This window comes from Urocitellus parryii, chromosome 6 (assembly GCF_045843805.1).
Source record: "Urocitellus parryii isolate mUroPar1 chromosome 6, mUroPar1.hap1, whole genome shotgun sequence".
Taxonomy (NCBI): Eukaryota; Metazoa; Chordata; class Mammalia; order Rodentia; family Sciuridae; genus Urocitellus; species Urocitellus parryii.
In genome coordinates this window covers 92232194-92255639 of record NC_135536.1, presented here as the reverse complement: position 1 = coordinate 92255639, position 23446 = coordinate 92232194, and the positions used below count along the sequence as shown (strand labels likewise).

Here is a 23446-nt window from a genome sequence, read left to right as displayed (position 1 = left end):
TAACACCTCTGATTGTGTGGATTAATCATATTATTTTCTCTTAGATAAATCTTCTAGAACTTAACCCACTTCATCTGCTCTTAGTTTACCTCTAATCACCTTTCCCCTCATCTCAGTCCATAAATATCCTTGAACTCTATCCTCAGAGAGAAGTATTTAAGACTGCTCTTCCATTTCCACACAGGGCCCCCTTGTGAATCAACTCTCTCTCTCTCCCTCCTTCCCCATTATCCACCCCCATCTCTTTCAAAACTTATTGTAATTGACTTAACACACCATGGGCACAATGGAGGGCAAAACAGGCCTGGTCCAGTCACTTTATCATCTCAAGGGAAGGCTCTTGAGCCACATCTCACCCACAGGGCCAGTCTCACTGTTGTTTGCTTCTACCCTAGGAAGCATGAAGCTTTGGATTCTGTGGAGAATTAAAGCCACCTTTCAGGAAAATCAGAGGGAAGGCTGTGCCTCTTTCTACTAGGCTCTTCCTCAAAGGGAAGCTCATGTGTCTTCCTCTTCTGTTCTTAAATATTATCACATTAGATTCAGAGAATTATCAGATGAAATAGTATATCCCTCTAATTTCCCATCATGGGTATAGTATATCAAGAGATTTAAAGTAAAACTCCTGAGGTTGACTTAAGTCTCTGCTCCTAGTGTCAGCTCCCAGGGTCTCCAGCTTAAGAATATTCCCCTGCTGTGTGGTAGCTTGAGGGTTTTTTGAGAATCAAATCCCAGCCCCACCATTTATATCTGTGTGATCTGGAACAGTTACTCAAATTCATGTATCTCAGCTTCCTCATCTGTAAAATGTTAACTGTTACCTAATGTCACTGTTACAAGCACCTGGCATATAACAGATGCTCAACAGAGCCAGGCCTCTGAATTTTTAGTTTGGAAATTAACTGGAAGTAGTGCTTGAATTAGAAATCCAACCAGAGATAAAAATAAGAATTGGACAAAATAAGAGAAACACCCATCAAAAACTATGAAGCCCGGTGTGTGACTGACAGCAGGATGGAACCTGGATAAAGGTTGTTGATCACTTCTTCTCTGAATCTGGATTAGCAAGTAGGAAATACATAAACCCCTGAGTATTACCCTTATTATTAGTTAAATAATGCATAGTAAGACACTTTGAAAAATATAATATGCTGGCTCAAGCTAAAATTACAATGAAAATGTTAGATTATCATAGTATAATATGATACTATGTATAACAAATAAAGATCTGTTAAGATCATCTCATAAATAGGAGAAGCAGGGGACAGTGATGATATTGTAAAACTATTTGTGGAAATGTTGCAAAGAGGAAACAGCCCAGTAATCAAATCCCACAGAATTCTAAGAATGGTCTAATACCCAGGTTTCACAAAGCCTCACCCAGAAAAATTTCTCAGGATCCAAGTCACTTTGAGTGGTCTAATTACTTTGTCCGCTTTCAGAAATACAAGTTCATAGATCCTGATTCCTTGCCATGTAACACTCAGCTGTTCCCTGTTTCTTTGTGTCCAATCATTTTTCCTTCCATTACTAAAGACTGATTCTTTGGGTGAGTTTTAGTTCATATTCCCAAGATGGTGACTGACTAAATGAGTGATATTTGTTAGAATCCCCAGTTAGGCAGTTTCTCCTTAAGCCAATTCATCACTGACTAGCCAGGTGCCCACACCAGTACCAATCAGTTGAAAAAACAGGGAAATCCCAGAACCTTTATGTGGGAGGCCAACATAGCATGTGACCAGCATTTGCCTCCCCATTGTTGGTCACCCTGTGATCTGGTTGCCTAGGTAACCAAAGACAGTAGCCCTGATCTTTAGGGTTGAGAAAAGCAAATGTGTCCTCATGCATGGGCGTGCCCTCCCACATCCCCAGGGATCGAGTTGCCTCACCTGTCCTTGTAACCCTGCCCCCCTTGACCTTCCTTGAATGGAAATTTCTAAAGAATCTAGAGTCCCCCCAATAAAAGCCCACTCTGAAACGTGCTTGCTTATTCTCGCCAGCCTCTCATGAGATTCCTTGCTCTCCCGTTGGGGAGCTTGAGGCCAAGGGCACAGGAGCTATCCCATTTAAAGGTAAATTGTGTGTCTGTGTTTTATTCTGATGCCTTAGGAATTTCACTCGAGCAATGCTTAGTTTAGCTGTCTGTGCGGGTTATAGACGGCACCTTTACCCACAGCAAGAGTTTTGGACATTTTGCTTAGGAGAGGATTCTGAGCATGGTTGATAATAAATTACTTGACCATGATTGGAAGAAAAGAGGGGGACAAAAACCCTCAAGACCAATATCAAACTAGAAGACTCAAAAAGTTAGAAAAATGTAGTTTTAAATCTTTTAAGTGTTTCACATAGATGGCTTTCAAATATCTCACTGCTTAAATAAAGGTCATTTTGGGGCTGGGGTTGTGGCTCAGTGTCAGAACACTCACCTAGCCCGTGCAAGGCCCTGGGTTCGATCCTCAGCACCACATAAAAATAAATAAAATAAAGGTATTGTGCCCAACCAACTACAACTAATATATATATATATATATATATATATTTTAAATGTCATTAAAGTTTAAAGGACTTAGGCCAAAATTCATCAAACCAATTCAGACAATACAGCACTAGAATTTATACAAGTTGGGAAGCAAAGTGTACCACAAGATGGCAGCATTATCCCATCTGAGCTTTATCTGGTTGAAAGTCTGGCTCATCTGCAGAGCTTGCACAAACTGCCCACTCATCCCTGTGGTTATTTTTAAGAGAACTGAGCAGCCCCCACTCCATGGGGGAAGTTATAAATTTAAACAGTTAATGTCACATCTATTTTTCTTCCCTCCAGTCTACTTATTATCTCTGAGTTCAAATCATTCCCAAGATTTGGGAAACTTATTATTTTTAATATAATATGTAATTAGGCATGGAAGCAGTGGCTTGAATTACCCAAGCATTATAAGCTCCCTGGCCATATCTGAATTGCGGGATTGACTATTTTGTTATATTGTTCTTTATTTGCATTTACACAATCCAGTTTTTATTATAGCCATTTTTAATGTGTATATCTCTCTCTCCTACTAGATTCAATTCAGCCCCAAAACATACACTGAACCAACTGTGGTAGCTAATTTTACATGGCAACGACTAGCTGTGGTACCTAGATATTTGGTCAAACAGCAGTCTAGATGGGGCTATGAAGATATTTTTTAAATAAGATTAAATTTAAAGCAGTACACTTTTTTAAAGTATGAATGTTAATTTTTAAAAAGCCTACAGATATATTTCTTCCTGGATACATCCATTGTGCAGACTCAGTGGCTAGTGGTTCTGGTGTGCTGGCCTCAGACACAAAGGCCCCAGAAGTGGCCAAGCCTTCTTGGACACTTAATCTTCTTCAGCTGCTTCAAGTCTTCATGGAGCTTGTTATCCAGACCATTGGCCAGAAGCTGGATGTATGTTCCATCTTTTAAATCTCTCTGTCTGTTCAAGAACCAACCTGATGGGTTGGGGCTGTAACAGTGGTAGAGCTCATGCTTAATACAAGTGAGACCCTGGATTTGATCACCAGAACGAAAGGGGGAAAAAAAAAAAACCTCTGAAATCTTGTACTGGTAGGGATTCTGCATAATGGTGATCACACCACTTCATCACTAAGTTTTCCAGCCCTCATGCTGAGGTCACTGTCTGCTTTCCTCAACATCACATGAACATATCTTCTACCGACATCCTTAATGGTGGTAATGGGAAAGGCTATTTTTTGCCACCCCTCAATGCTGAGTACGCACAAAATGTGCTGGAATTTCTCAGGGATCACTAGACTTTCCTGCCGCAGTTCAGATGCCACCAGATCCCCTGAATCAGCAAATCAATTCATAAAGCAGGCATGGGTGGTAGAGGGCTAACCACTCAGCTGAAAGTCTTATTCTCTTGAAAAAGGCTGAGAACCTCAAGGAAGAGGGAATTCTGGTGACCTTTGGACTCAGATTGCAACATCAACTACTCCATGGTCTCTAGCCTGCCAGCCAGCCCTGTCAACACCCCACAATCAAATAATCTAATTCCTGGAATTTTCTCTCTCTCCCTCATATGTGTATGTATTATGCATGTGTATCTCTACATGTATAAATATGTAAACATATCATGATTGTGTTTCTCTGGACAAAACAAACATATCAACTATAGGATAGAATAAAGATGATTAATAAATATCTTTGATCTTGAACAGATAACTAAAACTGTAAGTGCTGAGGCAAATGTATTATGAAAGTATTAATTCTTTGGGAGATGGGGAGAAAAACCAGTAAGAGGTGACATTTGAATTACAAAGAATGAATAGGGATCCATCAGGCAGACATTACAGTGAAGGACTCTAGCTAGGGCAGTGGGGACTCATATGTAAACTGAGCACACTCAGGTGAAAGCTGAGGCAGGAGGATTGCAAGTTTGAAGTCAGCCTCCCCAACTTAGCAAGGCCCTAAGCAATTTAGCGAGAACCTGTAATAAAATAAAAAAGGTCTAGGGATGTAGCTCAGTGGTAACAATACCCCCTGAGTTCAATGCTCTATACCCCCAAAAAAACTAGATGCAAAAGGAGCAAAATAAGTTTCCTCCAAGTGTACATTTGGATTCTTATTATTTTGTTAAGGGATTTTATATAACTATCATAAAACTCTGGACTCTTATGAAGCTTGAAACTCTGATTATCCCACCTTGACAGTTACGAGACCCTGAGGTACAGTTAAAGCAATCTGTCCAACACCCAAAGTCAAGTAGGAATATGAGCCAAGACTGACTCTAGAGTCCACAGCTTTAACCACTAAACTACTAAGTTCCTATATGCTTTAATGTTCTAAATATTATATTCAAAGCAGAGGCCAGGAATCTTTAGATTTATACACATTTTGCTTAGTATTCCCTGCACTTAACTGTCTTTTCTAATGCAATAATAAAAGCCAAGACTAAAAATAAGACTGTCCAGCATCCATACATCCTCAGAGTGATTTTTTTAGTCCCATCCTTATTCAGATTTAAGTATCACAGATTTCCTGGAATATATTAGAAATATGTTTATGGTCAAAACCAGAATGAACAGCTACAACCTCTTCCTCATTTTGCAATGAAGTGACAGTAGGGGGCAAGCTTTTACTGCTTTTCTCCTAAAATAGGTAAATTTTATTAATTCTTCTCTACATGCCTGTAAGCCTTCCTTATTCAGGAAACGTAGATTAGAGATAGAATACTTTAACCTTTCACTTTGGTCTTAATCTTTCCCTTTCTCCAGATTACCATCCCCACTGTGCTCCAAATTACACCCATCTTTCTTTATTACTCTTCCTTTACACTGTGTTTAAGGAATTTTTGCTTATTAAGTGCTTTTTAAATTACAGGCATTGGAAATGTCTGACTACTCGCTTCACTCTCTTAATAAATTTGAAAATAAACCTAGTCTCATCCTAATCCTACCCTGAAAACTTGATGGCATGTGGTCCCACACATGAATACTCACCTAAAACAACATGAATAAATGAGCAACAGAAATCTTAAATATATAGTTATATAGGAACTATCTTCATCCAAAAGAAACATCTAGAAACTAACTTTTTAAGTATGAGCACAGTGATATTAGGTGATTTAATGATTAAGAAAAATTGATGACAATAACAGCGTAAACAGAACTATCTTTAAGTAAATACAGAAAACATAAGTATTACAGATGAACACTGGATAATTTAGAGATTTTTTTTTATTAAATGCATAAAAAGTAGTCCTCACTTTACAAGTTTACAAGTTCAAAATCAGACAAATGTATGTGGGCATATACTTATAAACTATATCCACCTAAACACTCACTGTGGACACATCTATATTACATTCAGCATTCTGCATATTTACATGATACTTACCGCAGAGTAAACACAAAGTGAACTTGCATCTTTCAGTTCAATACATATTTGATAGTTTCAAAACAAAGGCAACCTTTTTCAACCAATCCTGTATTTGTGAAAAATACAGCAAGAATAATTACAAGAGTTCCATGTTTTCTTAGCAAGATATATTTGTTATTGAAATACAGATATTTTAGATTTTAATTACCAAGATAACAGTACTTTTGATTTACCATTCACCTTTAAATAGTGGATGCTAATTTATATTTGTTTTGCTCTGTTTAAAAACGTTCAAAACTTAAATAATACAATTCTGAAAGAAGGTTATGGGCCTTGACATTCATTCAATAAACATGATTTAAAAAAGAAATTCAATTAATTAACTAGAATTCTATATTTATTTCCTGTCTGCTAGGGTTCAGTTTTAAATCTGATTGTATATTAAAACCAACAATTCAGAATTTATTTCATAAGATTAACCCAAAAGTTACTAGAGAGCTTTTAAACTATTTCACTGCTTATAAATAAATTACTAGATAATCTATACCAGTGGTTCCTTGTATCAGAACTATCTGGGGAGTGCCCTAAAAATACACTGGCTCCTATTAAAACTAATCAGTAAGAACTCAGAATGTATTTTTTTTTAAGTTCCCAGGCAAAAATGATATGCACCTTAGTACAGGAAACAATGACCTTGGCCACTACACCCATGGTTCTCATCTTTCAAGGTTCATTAGAATCACTGGGGGGAACTAAAAACTAAAAACAAAGCAAAACAAACCAAACAAATAGATTTGCATCAGTAGATTGAGAGTAGTGACCAGGAACTAGCATTTTAAACAACCATTATTACAACAGGTCAAAACCATTCTGACAAACAATGCACAACCTTTGTCAGAAATCAATAAAGAGTACATTCAGCAATTTAGGTGACATTGTCCTGCAAGCCCTAGTGATACCCTAGGCAGTTATAGCAAGTGACAGATGGCAACAATTAGCCTTTTCAAATATATTTATATTCTTAGGTTAAAGTCAAGTGAATTGTGAGACTATAATTCATTCATCAAAGAAGGCTCTTTCAAACAAATTACTTAAACCTCCAAACAGACCAGTTCTTAACACCCAACTTAAATCTACTGCTTTCTATATGACTAGCCTGCTATGTGATCAGAGGTAGTGATTCCAGCTTACCAAAAATGTAATGTGGATTATAAAAGATACACATTCTCTGATTGGAGACCAGTTACATGTTAAATAATACTAAAACAAAAGTATAATACACTATCAATTTCAAGCAATGAAACTTCATAATATTTCCCTCACATAATAAGTTCCCACATATAACATCAGAAAATAATTCTAGAAAACACTAAATGCTTCATGTTGCCTCTTTTGTGAAGGTATTTACTAATTTTCCACCAATCCTAACATTATCTATAAAGTAGGTAGTTTTACTTTTAATTCTACTTTGAGATTTAAAAGCACAGAAACTATATCTCACTATCTAATGACTAAGTATAAATCCATAGGGGCATTTGAGTGTATGATATCTCCATCATCCCTGCCAAACTTTAGGAATGATGTAATCTATTTTGAACCTCAAAGATACATAAAGCAACAAAAAAATAAGCGAGACTATATGGTTATAGAAGAATCTATCTGGCATCTTGCTCACCTAGCCTATGCCTAAGGTGCTATTATTTCCTGTGCATATACTTTTCCACTATGTTCTTCACAAAGGCTTATATTATATTTTCCAGGGGCATGTGTGATTAAAGAACTGGAAATTTTTCTTAACTAAGCAATGAAAAGGCAATAATTGAAATCAGTGTTTCATTGCCAGAAAGGTATAACATCTCATAAAATAAGAAACTAAACTTTTAAATCTACAATCAAGAAGCTTAAAAATTCATATAATTTTGAACTACTTAAGAGTCTAGACTCCCATAATAATCAAAGCATTTTTCAGTTTACAAATGACAGAAGGCCAAACTGATGAATTATAAAATTAGCAAAACAAAAGTTGAAAGTTACATATAAATATCAAAACCAAGTGACATTATGTCTATTACTAAGAAAGAAAGGCTTCTTAAATGGCTTAAACAAGATATGGAGACACAGCAAACCTGAGATGAAGATTTCAAAACATAACACAAAGGTATAAGGCACTATATGAACCTCACTCCATACTTAGGTCATCTTAAATCCAAAGAGTATAGAATACATGAAGAAAACACACAAAAACACAATTTTTCATGCCCTTTTAGCTGGTTTGGCTGTTAACTGCTTTTCTCTTTCAAATTCTTTTTCTCGTTGCTGCTCCCTTTCCAACTCTTCTTTCTGCCTCTTCTGCTGTAGTTTAAGTGCCCTTTTCTGTGTCAAAGAAAAGGGTTATAGATTATGATCTAATTCAAAAGTAATGATACTTTGAGGTAATCAATACATACTAATACATTTCAAATTTAACTTTAAGATTTATTCTAGGTAACTCAAGGTCTCCTTAATTAAAAAAAAATTTAATACAGATTCTTATTAAATGATAATTGTAGCTGCATATCCAGAGAATATGAGCCTGTCTGCCAAGTTATTAGAAAAGAAGCTCAGAGAGAGATTTTAAAAATGACAACTTTTAAAAGAAAACAATGTACTATGACTTATCTATATTACTATACATGCAAGAATAAAAAGTCAACACATGAATACTGAAGAAAAATAAACTTTAAACTTGTATTTTTCAACTTACCTTTAATTTTGATGTCTTTTCATGGAGCATCAGCATCTCCTTCCTTATGTTCACCAACTTGGCATGATAGTGTTTAGCTTCAGTGAACTTAACATGGAAAAGTAAATGAAAAGTTAAAACATGAGTGAAATATCAAAATGGATCAATAGATCAATGCCTAAATTATAGTTCATTCTTCTTAAAGAGGTCAATTTTTTAGAGCCTTAATTATGTCCATATTTCAAGTTCCAAAAAATAAATTTTATTTAAAACATTAGCAGGATTTGAAAAATATTTGATTAAGTTCAGATTGACAAAAACAAATCATAAAACAGACCTTTATATTTAAGTGGACAGAGCTAGCATTTTGCTTTAAAAGCATGAAATGATTCTTTTAGAAATGTAAAACACTCTTTATAAAAGAGAGAGCAAGCTATGGTACATAGGACAGCTTAACTGATGCACTGCTCATCAGGAAAACCCAAGCTATGACCAGAGATCACTGGGAGAACTATGGGCAAGTTTGATCATGTTCCTTGGGCTTTTGAGATCAGACCAAGCAAAAGAGCCTCTGCAAGGATACTGTGCTTCCCCAAGAATTATAAGTACATGCTTTCCATCTCAGCCAGTCTGCAAAGCCTAAACCAAGTCTTATGACAGGAGAATGTGGGAGGGTGATGCAGGTCTACATAGGTGGGAAAGAAGAACACTTTATTCTCAGATAATGCAACAGAATCAGAAAAAAGGAGAGAAGTATCCATAGATAAATCTGCCACTTTACTGTAGCTGCAAATAAAAATCACAATCTGACAAGATCTAGAGCTTCCAGACCACCCCCTCTCTCAATTCCTTCCACTTTTCAATTCCTAGATGACAATTAAAACTAATCTTGGATGAGAGAGGAAAAAAGAAGAAAACTCAATTTCTATCCCTTCAGACTGAGGCAATGGTAATGCATCCTCTTAGATCACTGGTGCAATAAATACCCATTCAACTGCAACATGAGCTCAGAGAGGAACACAAAAGTTGATCAGTGTAACCTGGCTTACCCCCTTCACAAGATGTCACAAACTACTGAACAGAAGACTATTTAATACAACAAGCCTCTCTCGGTCCCATTGTAGAGAATATGGACTTTGGTTTGGATTGTTCTGTAAGGAAAACATCAGTGAACTTCATCTTCCCAATAAAAAGTCTGCTTTTTGAGGTACATATGGATCTCTACCAGATATATAAAACATGCAAACCAAGCTATTTCTGATGTTCAAGGGGAAAAAAAGGGAACAACAAGTTCTTGTTTTTGCTATTTACCTTTACTTAAAATAAAGAATTTCAGTTCTCTTCAAAAAACAACAGAGTTAATGGGCTTGGTGACACTCACCTGTTATCCCAGTGGCTGGGGAGGCTGAAGCAGGAGTATCACAAGTTCAAAGCCAGCCTCAGTAAAAGCAAGACACTAAGCAACTCAGTGAGACCCTGTCTCTAAATAAAATACAAAATAGGACTGGGGATGTGGCTCAGAGGTTGAGTGCCCCTGGGTTCAATTCCTGGTACCCCCCTCCCAACAGAAAAAAACTACAGAGTTGCTGATGAAATTCAATTATTCAATTATTTGAAAGATCTAATAAATCATTCTTGAAGTATTCATTTTAGCCATGGTATTAATTTATTATAGTATTACACATATGCCATATAATTAAATAAAATGCTAATTTAAGAAACCAGGTAATTGATAGACTGTATTTTCCTTAATGGGAAAAACTGTACCCTAAAAGTTCCTTACTTTGGACTGGGGCTATAGCTCAATGGCAGATCACTTGTCTCACATGTGGGAGGCACTGGGTTTGATCCTCAGCACCATATAATAAAAATAAAATAAAATAAAGGCATACTGTCCATCTACAACTACAAAAAAAATTTTAATTGCATTTCATTTTTTAAAAAGTTCCTTACTCTTTAGTTTCTAAGTCTTCAATTATGGGCTGTCACTAAGTCATAGGTTTTGAACTATTCTGTGACAGAGGCGATCCCTCCCTGGAGAACTCTCGGCTCCAGGGTATTGATTTGAGATTGCCCAGTTGCTATGGTGATGCCCTATTCAAAGGAAGATTTTGTACCAGTCACAGAATTTATTGTTCTTAACCCTGGGTTCAAATGCCAGCTGCTCAGGGGGTAGAGAATTATGGGTGCAGGCTGGCAAGTTTTAATTGGGCTGTTTATACCTTCAACTTCAGTTCTGTTTATCTTGAAGAAACTTTCTCACAATAAATCCTTTTAATGTTTAAACCTACATAATAAACATGCCAAGCAAGGTCAGTCTTCCTCCATCCGAGGTTGGCTGAACCACCAGGCCCTGTTTTTTTTTTTCTGTTTGTGTATCTGACTGTCTTTTCTTCATCCCCTCATCAACTGCTCAGTTAGCCTTGAATAAACTGTCATGCAGATTGAGACAATGAGCAAATATAATTAAGACTTAGAAATAAGTTCAATTTCACAAGTTCAATATTACAAAAGATATTAAGAAATGGAAATTCCAGCAAAGCAAAGTTTCCTGTTAAAAAGACAAATTCTTGGGTTGGGATTGTAGCTCAGTGGGAAAGAGCTTGCCTCGCACATATGAGGCACTGAGTTCGATCCTCAGCACCATATAAAAAATTCATAAAGATACTGTGTACATTACGACCTAAAAATATTTTTAAAAAGGACAAATTCTAAAAACACATCAAGAAAAAGAAATTTCATATCAATATTCCTGATGAACACATATGCAAAAATTCTTAATAAAATCCTGGCAAATTGCATACAAAAGCATATTAAAAAGACAGTGCACCATGATCAAACGGGGTTCATCCCAGGGATGCAAGATTGGTTCAACATATGGAAATCAATAAATGTAATTCATCACATCAATAAATACAAGAATCACATGATTATCTCAACAGATACAGAAAAAGCATTTGACAAAATACAGCATTCATTCACGTTCAAAACACTAGAAAAACTAGAGAGAGTAGGAACATACCTCAACATTGTAAAAGCTATATACATGCTAAACACAAGGCCAACATGATTATAAATGGAGAAAAAATCGAAAGCATTCCCTTTAAAAACTGGAACAAGAGGAATGCCCTCTTTTACCATTCCTATTCAACACAGTCCTGGAAACACTAGCCAGAGCAATCAGACATAAGAAAGAAATTAAAGGGATACAAACAGGAAAGGAAAATCTCAAACTATTCCTATTTACCAATGTGATTCTATATCTAAAAGACCCAAAAGAACTCCACTAGAAAACTTCTGGAACCCATAAATGAATTCAGCAAACTATCCGGATATAAAATTAACACCCATAAACAAATTCATTCTTACACATCACTGATGAATCAACTGAAAAAGAAATTAGGAAAACTAACCCAATCACAATAGCCTCAAAAAAATTATTTGGAAATCAATCTAACAAAAGAGGTGAAAGGTTTCTATAATGAAAACTACAGAACTCCAAAGAAAGAAATTGAAGAAGACATTAAAAGATGAAAAGATCTCTCATGTTCTTGGATAGGCATAATTAATATTGTCAAAATGGCCATACTACCAAAAGTGCTATACAGATTTAATGCAATTCCTATTAAGGTTCTGATGACATTCTTCATAGAAATAGAAAATGCGATCATGAAATTAATTTGGAAAAATAAGACCCAGAATAGCCAAAACAATCCTCAGAAAGAAAAGTGAAGCAGAAAGCATCACAATTACCAGAACTTAAATTATACTACAGAACCATAGTAACAAAAATGGCATGGTATTGGCACCAAAACAGATACATAGACCAATGGTACAGAATAGAAGACACAAAGACAAACCCGCATAAATATGGTTATCTCATACTAGACAAAGGCACCAAAAACATACACTGGAGAAGATAACCTCTTCAACAAATGGTGCTGGGAAAACTGAAATCCATATGTAACAAAATGAATTTAGAACCCTAACCCTCAACCTACACAAAGTTCAACTCAAAGTGGATCCAAGACCCAGGCATTAGGCTAGAGACCCTGTGCCTGATAGAAGAAAAAGTAGGTCCAACTCTCCAACATGCTGGCTTAGGAACCAAATTCCTCAATAAAACTCCTAAAGTCCAAGAAGTAAAATTAAGAATCAATAAATGGGATGGTATCAAATTAAAAAGTCTCTTCATAGCAAAGGAAACAATCAAGAACATGAACAGAGAGCCTACAAAATGGGAGAAAATCTTTGCCACGTGCACCTCAGAGCATTAACCTCCAGGATATATAATGAACTAAAAAACTTAACACTAAGGGCTGGGGTTGTAGCTCAGTGATACAGCACTTGCCTCACATGCGTTAGGCACTGGGTTTGATACTCAGCACCACATAAAATAAATAAATAAAGATATTGTGTCCATCTACAACTAAAAAAGTATATATATTAAAAAAAAAAAAAACTTAACCCCCAAAAACTAAATAACCCAATCAAAAAATGGGCTAAGGAACTGAACAGATACTTCACAGAAGAAGAAATACAATCAGTCAACAAATATATGAAAAAATGTTCAACATCACTAGCAATTACAGAAATGCAAATTAAAACTACACTCATATTTCATCTCACTCCAGTTAGAATGGCAATTATCAAGAATTCAAGCAACAATAAATTTTGGCAAGGATGTGGGGGGGAAAAGTACACTCATTTGGTGGAAGTGCAAATTGATAAAATCACTCTGGAAAGCAGTATGGAAATTCCTCAGAAAACTTGGAATAGAACCACCATTTGACCCAGTTATCCCACTTCTTGGTATATACCCAAAGGACTTAAAATCAGCATACTACAGTGACCTAGCCACATCAATGTTTATAGCAACTCAATTCACAATAGCTAAGCTATGGAACCAAACTAGGTGCCCTTCAACAGATGAATGATAAAGAAAATGTGGTATATGTACACAATGGAATATTACTCAGCCATAAAGAAAAATGAAATTATGGCATTTGTAGGTAAATGGATGGAACTGGAGATTATAATGCTGAGTAAAAGAAGCCAGTCCCAAAAAAACAAAGGCTGAATGTTCTCTCTGGTGTGTGGATGCTGACTCACAATAGGCTGGGGGGAGGATGGTGTTCACCAGATTGGACAGGGCAGAACGGGGGCAAGGAAAGGGGATGGGAATGGGAAAGACAGTAGAGTGAATCAGACATAACTTTCCTATGTTCATATATGAATATATGACCAATATAACTCCACATCATGTACAATCATAAAAATGGGAAGTTATATTCCATGTATAATATGGTATATCAAAATACATTCTAATCAGGTAAACTAAAAGGAATAAATAAAAATTTTTTTTAAAAAAGACAAATGCTAAACTCTAGACAGGTGCTTTAACCAAAAGCCACAAAGCCCAAGTTATAAACTTTAAAAATGCAGAAGTTAAAATCCTAAACACATATAAGTACATTCTAAGTACATACCTGAGAGAATAAACTTAAGCTTGTTTTTGGAGACAAAGTCTCACTAAGTGGTTTAAAGCCTCACTAAGTTGATGAGGCTGCCTTTGAACTTGTAATCCTCCTGCCTCAGCCTCCCAAGCCACTGGAATTTCAGTTGTGCACAGACGTGCACCACCACACAGACCTAGCTATTTCTAAAACAATGTATAGTTGAGTTATATCAACAAAAATCACACTCACCAAAGCATTAATATCCAGCATAGAATGACATTCTTTAAATTTTGAAATCTCTTGTTCCAATGTATCTAATAACACAACTTGGTTCTGTCTGAAACAAAAGCACATAGCCAAAATAAACTTTTCATATTTTAAGTGGTAGTTCTTCAGAGGAAATAATATTCATTTTGGTTAATGCTAAAGTTTAGAATTTAAGTAGAAATGTGTTTCCCCCAAGGCTTATTTGGTTTAGCATCATCTGTTTTAACATAATATTATAAAGGCACACTGATAACTAATGTGTCTATATTCTTGCTTCAATTGCAGACTCTTTAACAATTAAAATAATCAAATCATTTAAAAGTATTTTCAATTCTTTTTATTGTCCCGAAAAAAAAGAAGCTTTTTATAATATTTTCCCCAAGAAACTCAATATCTTACATACTTTAAAACAGCAACATTCCCATAAAGGAAATGAGGGGCACTAACTTTTCTGATTAGAGTTGGGAAGGATGCAGTACCAAAGAATAAGTTCAAAAAGATAAATAAGTAGCAAGTTGAAAAAAAAAAAGCACAGAACTAGGATTGCAACCTTATCCCTACCAATAGCTATTTGTGTGGCTTTGGGGATTCAGCTTATTTCTCTGGATATATATCATCTCATTTCTAAAGAGAGGTCAGCCAGAAGAGATGACTTCTAAGGTTCCTCATTAAAATTTTGATTCAAACCTATTGAGGAAGAGAAGCAAACTTCTCTAATATTTCTCTCCAAGTGGATCAATGGAAGAGTCACAGGAATAAGTGACATTATGTGATATTTTTTAAAAAATACATATGATTTGTCTGAAAAACTGTGCTAAATAGAGTAGTGATGAAAAAGAGAATAGGCCAGAGGTCACAGATGGTGAAATACAGAACACAGGACAGGAAAACTCAGTAAGTCAACCATATTAGATAAGTAGAACAGCAAAAACAGGACGTTACAACTGAAAACATTAAAGAAATATCAATATAACCAAAAACTTCCGTATGATAAATTGATGAACCTCTAGCCAGATCAAACAGGAAAAAAAGACACAAATTAATGGTATCATTCACAGAAGGGTCACTGGTACTCCCATGACATTAAAAGGATAATGAAGGAATACTTCCAAGAATTCTATACCCACAAATTTAATAACTTGGATGGAGTAGACTAAGTCCTTGACACAAACTACCAAAACTCACACCAAAAGAAACAGAAAATCTAAGTAGGCCTATATTTATTAGAAAAGGTGAATTAATATTGATTCCAATAAGATAAAATGAAATAAAAGTACCAGGGCCAGATAGATTCATTGGTGATTTCTACCAAATAATTAAAGTAAGATTTCAGGACATGAGGCCACTATACAGTCAGCTGCTTACCTAGATACCAGCAATGAAACTGAAATTTAAAAAACAATACCACTTGTAAAATATTCCCTCTCTCCAATGAAATACTTAGGTATGAATCTTAAAAAAATATATATATATTTACACACACACACACACACACACACACACACACACATATATATATACACACAGAATGAAAAAAGTATAAAACTCTCTTGAAAAAAATCAAAGATTCAAATAATGGAGAAATATTCCAAGTACATGGATTAAATGACAATATTTTTTATTCTAATTTATTACATATGACAGCAAAATGCATTATAATTCATATTACATATATAGAGCATAATGTTTCATTCTCTGGTTGAATTCAAAGTATATTCACACCATTCATGTCTTCATACATGTACGTAGGGTAATGATGTCCATCTCATTTTTAAGATGTCAATTCTTCCCAACTTAATCTAGAAAGTTAATACAATCCCAATCAAAGTTATTTAGTAGCTGTCAATAAACTAATTCTACATTTCACATAGAAAGGCAAAGACCTAAAATAGTCAACACAATACTGGGGGGGAAAAAAGTCAGGAGACTTACACTATTCAATCTCAAGATTCACTATAAAGCTACAGAAATCAAGACAGCATAGTGTTAGCAAACTAAAAGACACGCTGATCAATGGATCAAACTAAGAAGCCCTTATATTGACCCAAATAAATATAATCAACTGCTCTTTGACAAAGAAACAGTTTCAATACAATGGGGAAAGAAAAGTCTTTTCAACAAATAGTGCTGAATCAATTGACTGTCCATATGTAAAGAAATAAATCTGGTCACAGATTTAAAACCACTCACAAAAATTAACTCAAAATGGATCATAGATCTAAATATAAAATGCAAACTTAAAACTTCTAGAAGAAAATGTAGGTTTAGGTGACCTTGCTTTGTTGATAAGTTTTTAAATACAATACCAAAGTATGATCCATGAAAGAAAAACTGATGTCAGCCTTTATTCAAATTAAAAACCTCTACTCTGCCAAAGAAACTATTAAGAGAATGAAAAGACAAACCATGGACTTGAAGAAAATATCTGAAATATAAAGGACTAGTATCAAAAATAAACAAAGAACTCCTAAAATTCAACAATAAGAAAGAAAAAATTTTCACTAACAAAGATCTGAATAGACACCTGTTGTATAAAAAGAATTTGTCTGACCTTTGTACCAAGTTCCAAGCATAGTTTTGAAAATCCTTGAAATTCCCAAGTGATAAGAATGTCTTTATTTTCCATGAGCTTCTTGACTCATACCTCTTATGCCAATGAGGTAGTTCTATAGCAGACCTCTTAGAGCTTCAAGATGGGGGCTGGACATGCTAGAAATATCAACCATGTGATTAGATAGAGGGTTGGAGCTTTGAGCCATGTGCTATCAGCCCAGAGAAGGAAGGAAACTAGAGATTGAGTTTGATTAGGTTGTCAATGATTCAATCCATTATGCCTACATAATAAAACCACAATAAAACTTTGTAACACTTAAGGCTCAGTAGAGATTCCTGGTTAGTGAACACAGATGTGCCTTGGGTGGTGGTGGGGAGGCAGTTCTGACATGCCCTAATTTCACTAGGAAAAAGCACAGAAAGAAGCTCTGTGTTTGGATCCTACCCAGACCTGGCCATTGCATCTTCCTTTGGTTAATCCTGATCTGCATTCTTTACGATAATACCTTAAGTAGAGTGCCTTCTGGATCCATAAATCTAGGCACTCAAGGAGGAGGCCCCACAGTAAAGGAGAGGGAAGGAGAGGGAAGGAGACGAGAAGGGAAAGGTGGAAGGCACCAGAGACTCAAATGGAATAAATTAAACTCCATGTATGTATAATTATGTCAAAATTAACCCAATTATTATATATAACTATAATGTACCAGTAAAAGAATTTTAAAAAAAGAGGAAGAAATAGTTTACCTGAAATACAATACAGCAGAAAAGATGACTGAACCTCAATTCCTTTGAAGCTTTGTACAATCCGTGGTAAATATGTTGGAAATGACTGTGATGCCTGATGCAGTGTCTAAGGAAGGATTCTTTGAGAGAAAAGCTATTTCTATTGAAGGTCCAAGCATGGATTATCTCTAATGAAGCTCCCCAAAGGCCATTCAAAATTGCACTATGGTGCCATTACCCATTGTTAGCTACAAAATAAACTTAATTTTTATCAACCACTACTTTCTCCCTCACCTTTCTAGGCCTTGGTTTCTATGGTGACGTGGCTTAGCAAAGGTTTGATAGCAGAGCCAGGACTAGTACTACATTTGTACCTAGAACAAATTTCACTACTTATGAAGATGTAGGAAAAAGCAGTAGCTACTAGAAAACATTTCTCTTAAATTTGCTTACCATTCTGTAACACTCAACAAGTTTAACAAATACTCATCATATTCAATAGTTAACTCTACCACTATTTGTGTAAACTTTTCCAAGCTATTTAACCTTTCTGAGCCTCAGATTCCTGAATCCTAAATGGGAATATTATTAAATATTTCACAAAGTTAATGTGAGAATTAATTAAGACATGGTAAATAAAGAGCTGGGCATATAGAACATATACAGTAGTAACAGAGTAACTGATTTTATCATCATCATCATCATCATCATCATCATCTTCTGGGCGTCTATAAGATAAGTGGGGTTATTCAAAACATTTCACTTTAGTCAATGTTAAACTCTGCAATTAAACCTTGATTCCCAACTTCCTATAAGTAAAATGTTACCTAGATATATTTTGTTTGCAGAGTGTCTTAACCTTCCCTTCAGTCCATCATAATTGATCCAATTTACGACTTTTTGTAATAAGGCTTGATTGGCATCAAAATACAAGGCATTTCATGCATAAGGGATAAAAATTCTCCCTTGAGACTAGCAGAAAACTGAGAATGTTGCCAACTTCCTAACTACAGCAGTGTGCTACATGTCACAGAACACCACTTTTATATCCATTTAGCATCATAAAGCCAAGAATCAACATTATTTATTAAAAATGAGAAAAGAGGCAGAGTTGATTATTCCTCTTCATTTGCCATAATAAAGTATTCTGAAATAATTTTTAAAAGGGTAGGCCTTACAGCATAAGCAGTTCATAGCAAAATTGAAGTTCACTATCACAGAAAGAAATGACAGACAAGCCAACCAGGGCAATCCAGAAAGATTCTGACGCAGAATGAGGCAAAAGCTAATTAAGTTTGTCATTTCTGCGTGAGAGTAACTACAGAGTGTATATTTTTGTATATTGATTGCACTCTGTGGGTTCTATTCTACATTATTCTGATCTTCTTTTAGCACATACTACAATCCTTTATTTATAATTTACTAGGAATGAAACAGGTCATCTCAAAAAAAGATGTTTAAGAGTCTCTGGAAAATATTCAAACCAGCCAATGAAAATATGAAAATGACAAAAAAAAGTATAACTTTTGTGGATGCAATTTTTCAACTCTACTCAGTAACAGGTGGATACCCATCCTGCGACACTCTCCAGTAGGCAATATGTTCATAAAATAATGATAAAACACCTAAACTAATCACAGAAATTAGATAAGATTTTGGGGTACTTCTTAGAGGAAATTAAACATTTTAGAGTATTCATTTTACTTTTCATATTCAGATTACTATGTACTCATGAAAGATATAGAAATACTAAATTATTATTAAATATTACAAAATATTATACCTTAATACTATATGCAAATATAAATTATGCCTACACCAGAAAGGAAATGGGTGCATATCTGGTTGCTTGTTTGCTTACGTGAGTTCCTGGAGGGCTTGTTTTGATCTCTGCAGATCTGGCAAGTAGTGAGAAAGCAATCCTTCTGCCAGTTGCTCCACTGCTTTGTCTTCTACAGTCAAGTCCTCTATTAACCCTTCATCTGGAGAAGTGTCACTTAAACCTGTGCCCAAACAAAATTCAAATTTAGGAAACTTTTAAATTGTCACAGCACTAAAAAAGGTTAAGGAGTCACAGTTAAGGAGGGAAGGAGGCCTGCTGTGGAGCTGAGAGCACATACCCACTCTCCTTAACACAGGTGTTCTTCTTTCCTTTTAGAATCATTGGTTTAAAATGAGAAGAAAAAGTGAAAGGATCTCTTTATTCAAATTATACCCTAAAAGCATTGATAAATTAATATTAAACACTGAAACATCTTTCTTCAATCATAGTCTACAATCATAATATCTCTAGAATACATATATTGTAACACATTGCTTATCACATATCTCTAAGTACAGTTTTTATCAGATTTGAATTTTGGCAAGATAAAGGAAAACAATATGCTGTCATAGTCAAAATAAGCTTTTAGAAAATCAAAATAATTTAGGTCAACATACCTTATATATAATCTGAGATATAATAAATTATTGTATAATGGTGTATTAAGAATTGTAATGCAAAATAAATAAATAAATAGATAGAAAAAAAGAAAATCAAAATAAATTTGTATGGTTTTTACTTTAATTCTGAGAAATACATGAACAAACTTTAGAATTCTCAATACAAGACAACAACGGAAAGAACTAAATAGAAGCTGAAACACAACACATTTATCTATATCTATATATCTAGTGAGAAAAGAGGAGCACTAGGCATACAGTGCCACTTATGTACCTTTGGATGCAAAAATTAATCAATTATATCTGGCAAATAGTTACATTGCTTAAAGTTTGATTAAAATAACAGAACAAACAGTAACTTTAATACAGAAAACATCAATATTACAAATGAACAGATAAAAACATTCAAATAAGGATATTTCAAATTTAAGGCATAAGAACTAATTCACTTCCCTTGCAATTTATACATGTTAACTCATAGGACTACTTCTTCTACCCCAATCTTCTGGTTATTTATGGACAAATCTGTTATTCATGTTTTTATACATATTGAGCCACTAAGTTCCAGATATTTTATTGTGAGAAATTAAAGAAAGTGTCCTTACCTATTTATGTAAGAAATATTTACAGAATATCTATGCCTTCTACTACTTTCTGAAGTTTCAACAATAAATAAAGATAAATCCACTTTCCTGAAAGGGCATAATACAGGGAAGTCATAGAGTATGATAAGTGCCATGACAGAAGGAAATATGGCCAATTGATCTGAGGCTTAAGGAATGGATGTCACTCCAAAGTTTCTTACAGAGCATGCATATTAGTCTTTCTATCATGAATGAAATACAACTCAAACTGTTCTACTTTTCTCTTAAAATATATGTCTTTCTATAGCAACATATACTGATCTACTCATTCTTTTTTTATTAGCTACACATGACATTACAATGATCTTGGCAATTCATACATTTTACTCATTCTTTTTAACAGAATAGAATTCTACCAAAATTTGTTTAACCAGTTCCTCATGGATGGATTATTTAGATTAGTTTTACCTTTTGTTGTTTAAAACAATGTTATAGTAAGCATCCTAGCTAAATCTCTGCATATCTGTGTCATAGTTTTTGTAGGATAAATTCTTAGAAGCAGACAATTAAAAGGTTTATGCACTTTTGAAACAGCAAACCCCTTCCTAGGAGATGGCATCAATTTACACTCCTACCAACAATCAATCTTCTGGTGAACTATTTCCAAATGGATAGAATTCTATGAAAGGTAGAAGGAATGCAATATGGGTAAAGGAAAGGTGGGAATACAGGATTGCTCTGGAAAGGGGAGAGGGTGTGAGGTGTCATGAGCATGAGGCATACACAGCATAATAAGCTGTAATACAATGTGACCAGCCTGTGAGGGTCCTTAAGTGCCAAGTTAATAAGTAGTGAATAGCCATTTAAAGATTCTAGGCAAGGGAATGACATGATTTATAAGTCATTCTGTTTAATAAGTAGTGAAGAGCCATTTAAAGATTCTAGGCAAGGGAATGACATGATTGGAGCTTTATCTTGGAACAGTGATGGAACAGTACTGGGAGAGACAGGTTGAAATAGTGCTTACAACTCTGAGTAAACTTATAACTGCTGAGTAAAGGATGAAAATACTGAAGAGATGGAAATTTTATAGTAAACCCATAACATTAAAGTGGGGGAAAAACAAGACTGCAAAGAGTTGAGAGCAATTTCAAAGTTTCAAGTGATAGTAACCTGGCACCATTAACAGGATCAGACATGTAACATGCACAATATCTATGCATGTTGTATGTGAGATCAGTGCAAAACAACCATGTCAAGGTATCCATCAGAGAAGCAAGTGAGTAAGGAGATGGGTCCAAGTTGTAAACATATACCACAAAAAAGTCATATTTACAGAAGTGACTTATGACGGTGTGAAGACTAATAGATCACTGAGTAAAAATATGACCAGTAAAGTGCCAAGAGCACTACTTTGGGGGCAATCTCCTCATTTCTGGAACAAGGAGCTATTTTTTAAAGGTAGATCCAAACCCCTACAACCTTTCTCTTCTAGGGTCCCTTACATGAACCAAAGAACACAAACGCTTTGAGTGACTATTTCTCAATTCTCCCAAGGATGATGACACATAAACAGCACCAGTCTGGATGCACAGCAAGTTCATTCAACTCAAAGTATGCCTTTGGGTATTTATGCTTAAATCTCCCCTAGAATTCAGGTTTAAAAGGCTGCTGGAGGAATGGAAATGAATGACGTCACCAAGCAAGGCGGAGTATTCGTAAGTGGCCAATAGTTAATAACTCTCTGAATTATAAATCGATCGAACACCTTTTGTGACAAATTCATTCCTAACCCCTAACCTTCGGACGAATAACCAACAACGTGCCAGAGTCAACACAAACTTAGAATGATTTCGCCATCAAACGCCAGCAGCTGCACCCCAACACACAGCTTTCCCTCCGGACTTTGGTTCCCGCCCATTCCGATAGGCAGCAGGACCAGAGTCCTCGCGGCCGCAACTGCAGATAGCTGTTGATTCCCTCCGAGCGGCTCCGGAGTCCCACCCACTCGGGTCCCGGCTCCTCGGACTCGCAGGGGCAGCTGGTCCAGCCGACACCACATACCCGGCGTCGGCTCACTGGCCTCCAAGACGTCAGGGGGCCCGGCCAGGACCCCGTCCGGGGGCGGTGGCCCAGGGACACTCATGTCCCTCCCGCTGGGCAAAGGGAAGGGGCAGTGAGGTGGACGATCAGATACAAGTACGAATCCAGCCCGTCTAGCTTCCGGTCGGACAGAAGCTGCAGTCGCACACGGAAATGACGGAGGCGGAAGACGGTGGCTTCGGACACGTGACCGCGGGTCTGAAGCCCCGGCCCCTACGTCGGTGGTGACGTAGTACTCTGGCCCATAACGCAGTGTTGGAGGCGCGGCTTAGGGCTATGACGTGCTGTAGGTGGGGGACTTTGGGGAGGCCGTGGCCGGTTTGGATTGTTTCTAGGTGGATTACGAAGACCGGAAGAGCATGACCCTTGTTAGAAGAGGAGGAACAGTTGGGCTTTGTTCACTGAGGTTTGGTAGAAAGAAGAACGTACTTCTCCCTGAGGGCAGACCCTCTCTGCGCGGTGTGTGCACTAAGGAAGAACCTTAAGAATAGGGACTGCGTGCATTCCCTGCGATTTGAGAGGTTAAAAAAAAAAAAAATCGGTTCCTGGTTTTAAGCTATAATAACAAGTTATTGTATAATTCACTCCAAATACCTGAATACCTAAGAATGAACTAGGCACTATGGAGGGTTTTAAAAAAAAAAAGTAAAAGTCCTTGTTCCTGTTCACCAGGAATTTATACTTTACCACTTATTCATAGTAAGCGAACAAAACATTAAAGTGCTGAAT

At 35.9% G+C, this 23446-nt stretch overlaps 1 protein-coding gene across 2 annotated transcripts; it reads right to left on the bottom strand.

Moving 5' to 3' along the window:
* Positions 1-5971: 5971 nt before the first annotated feature.
* On the bottom strand, positions 5972-22845 carry Bloc1s6 (biogenesis of lysosomal organelles complex 1 subunit 6). Of its 2 annotated transcripts, none has more exons than XM_026390435.2 (5): positions 22679-22845; positions 19450-19591; positions 14295-14382; positions 8608-8694; positions 5972-8237 (listed from the first exon to the last, which is right to left on the bottom strand). In XM_026390435.2, exons 1-5 carry the CDS (start codon positions 22758-22760, stop codon positions 8118-8120), a joined length of 519 nt encoding a protein of 172 aa, XP_026246220.1. In that variant the 5' UTR covers positions 22761-22845; the 3' UTR covers positions 5972-8117. The 2 variants fall into 2 exon arrangements, with proteins under 2 accessions (XP_026246220.1, XP_026246228.1); XM_026390443.2 differs by lacking the exon at positions 22679-22845 and adding an exon at positions 22452-22612 and having other exon boundaries at positions 19450-19604.
* Between the last annotated feature and the right edge of the window lie 601 nt (positions 22846-23446).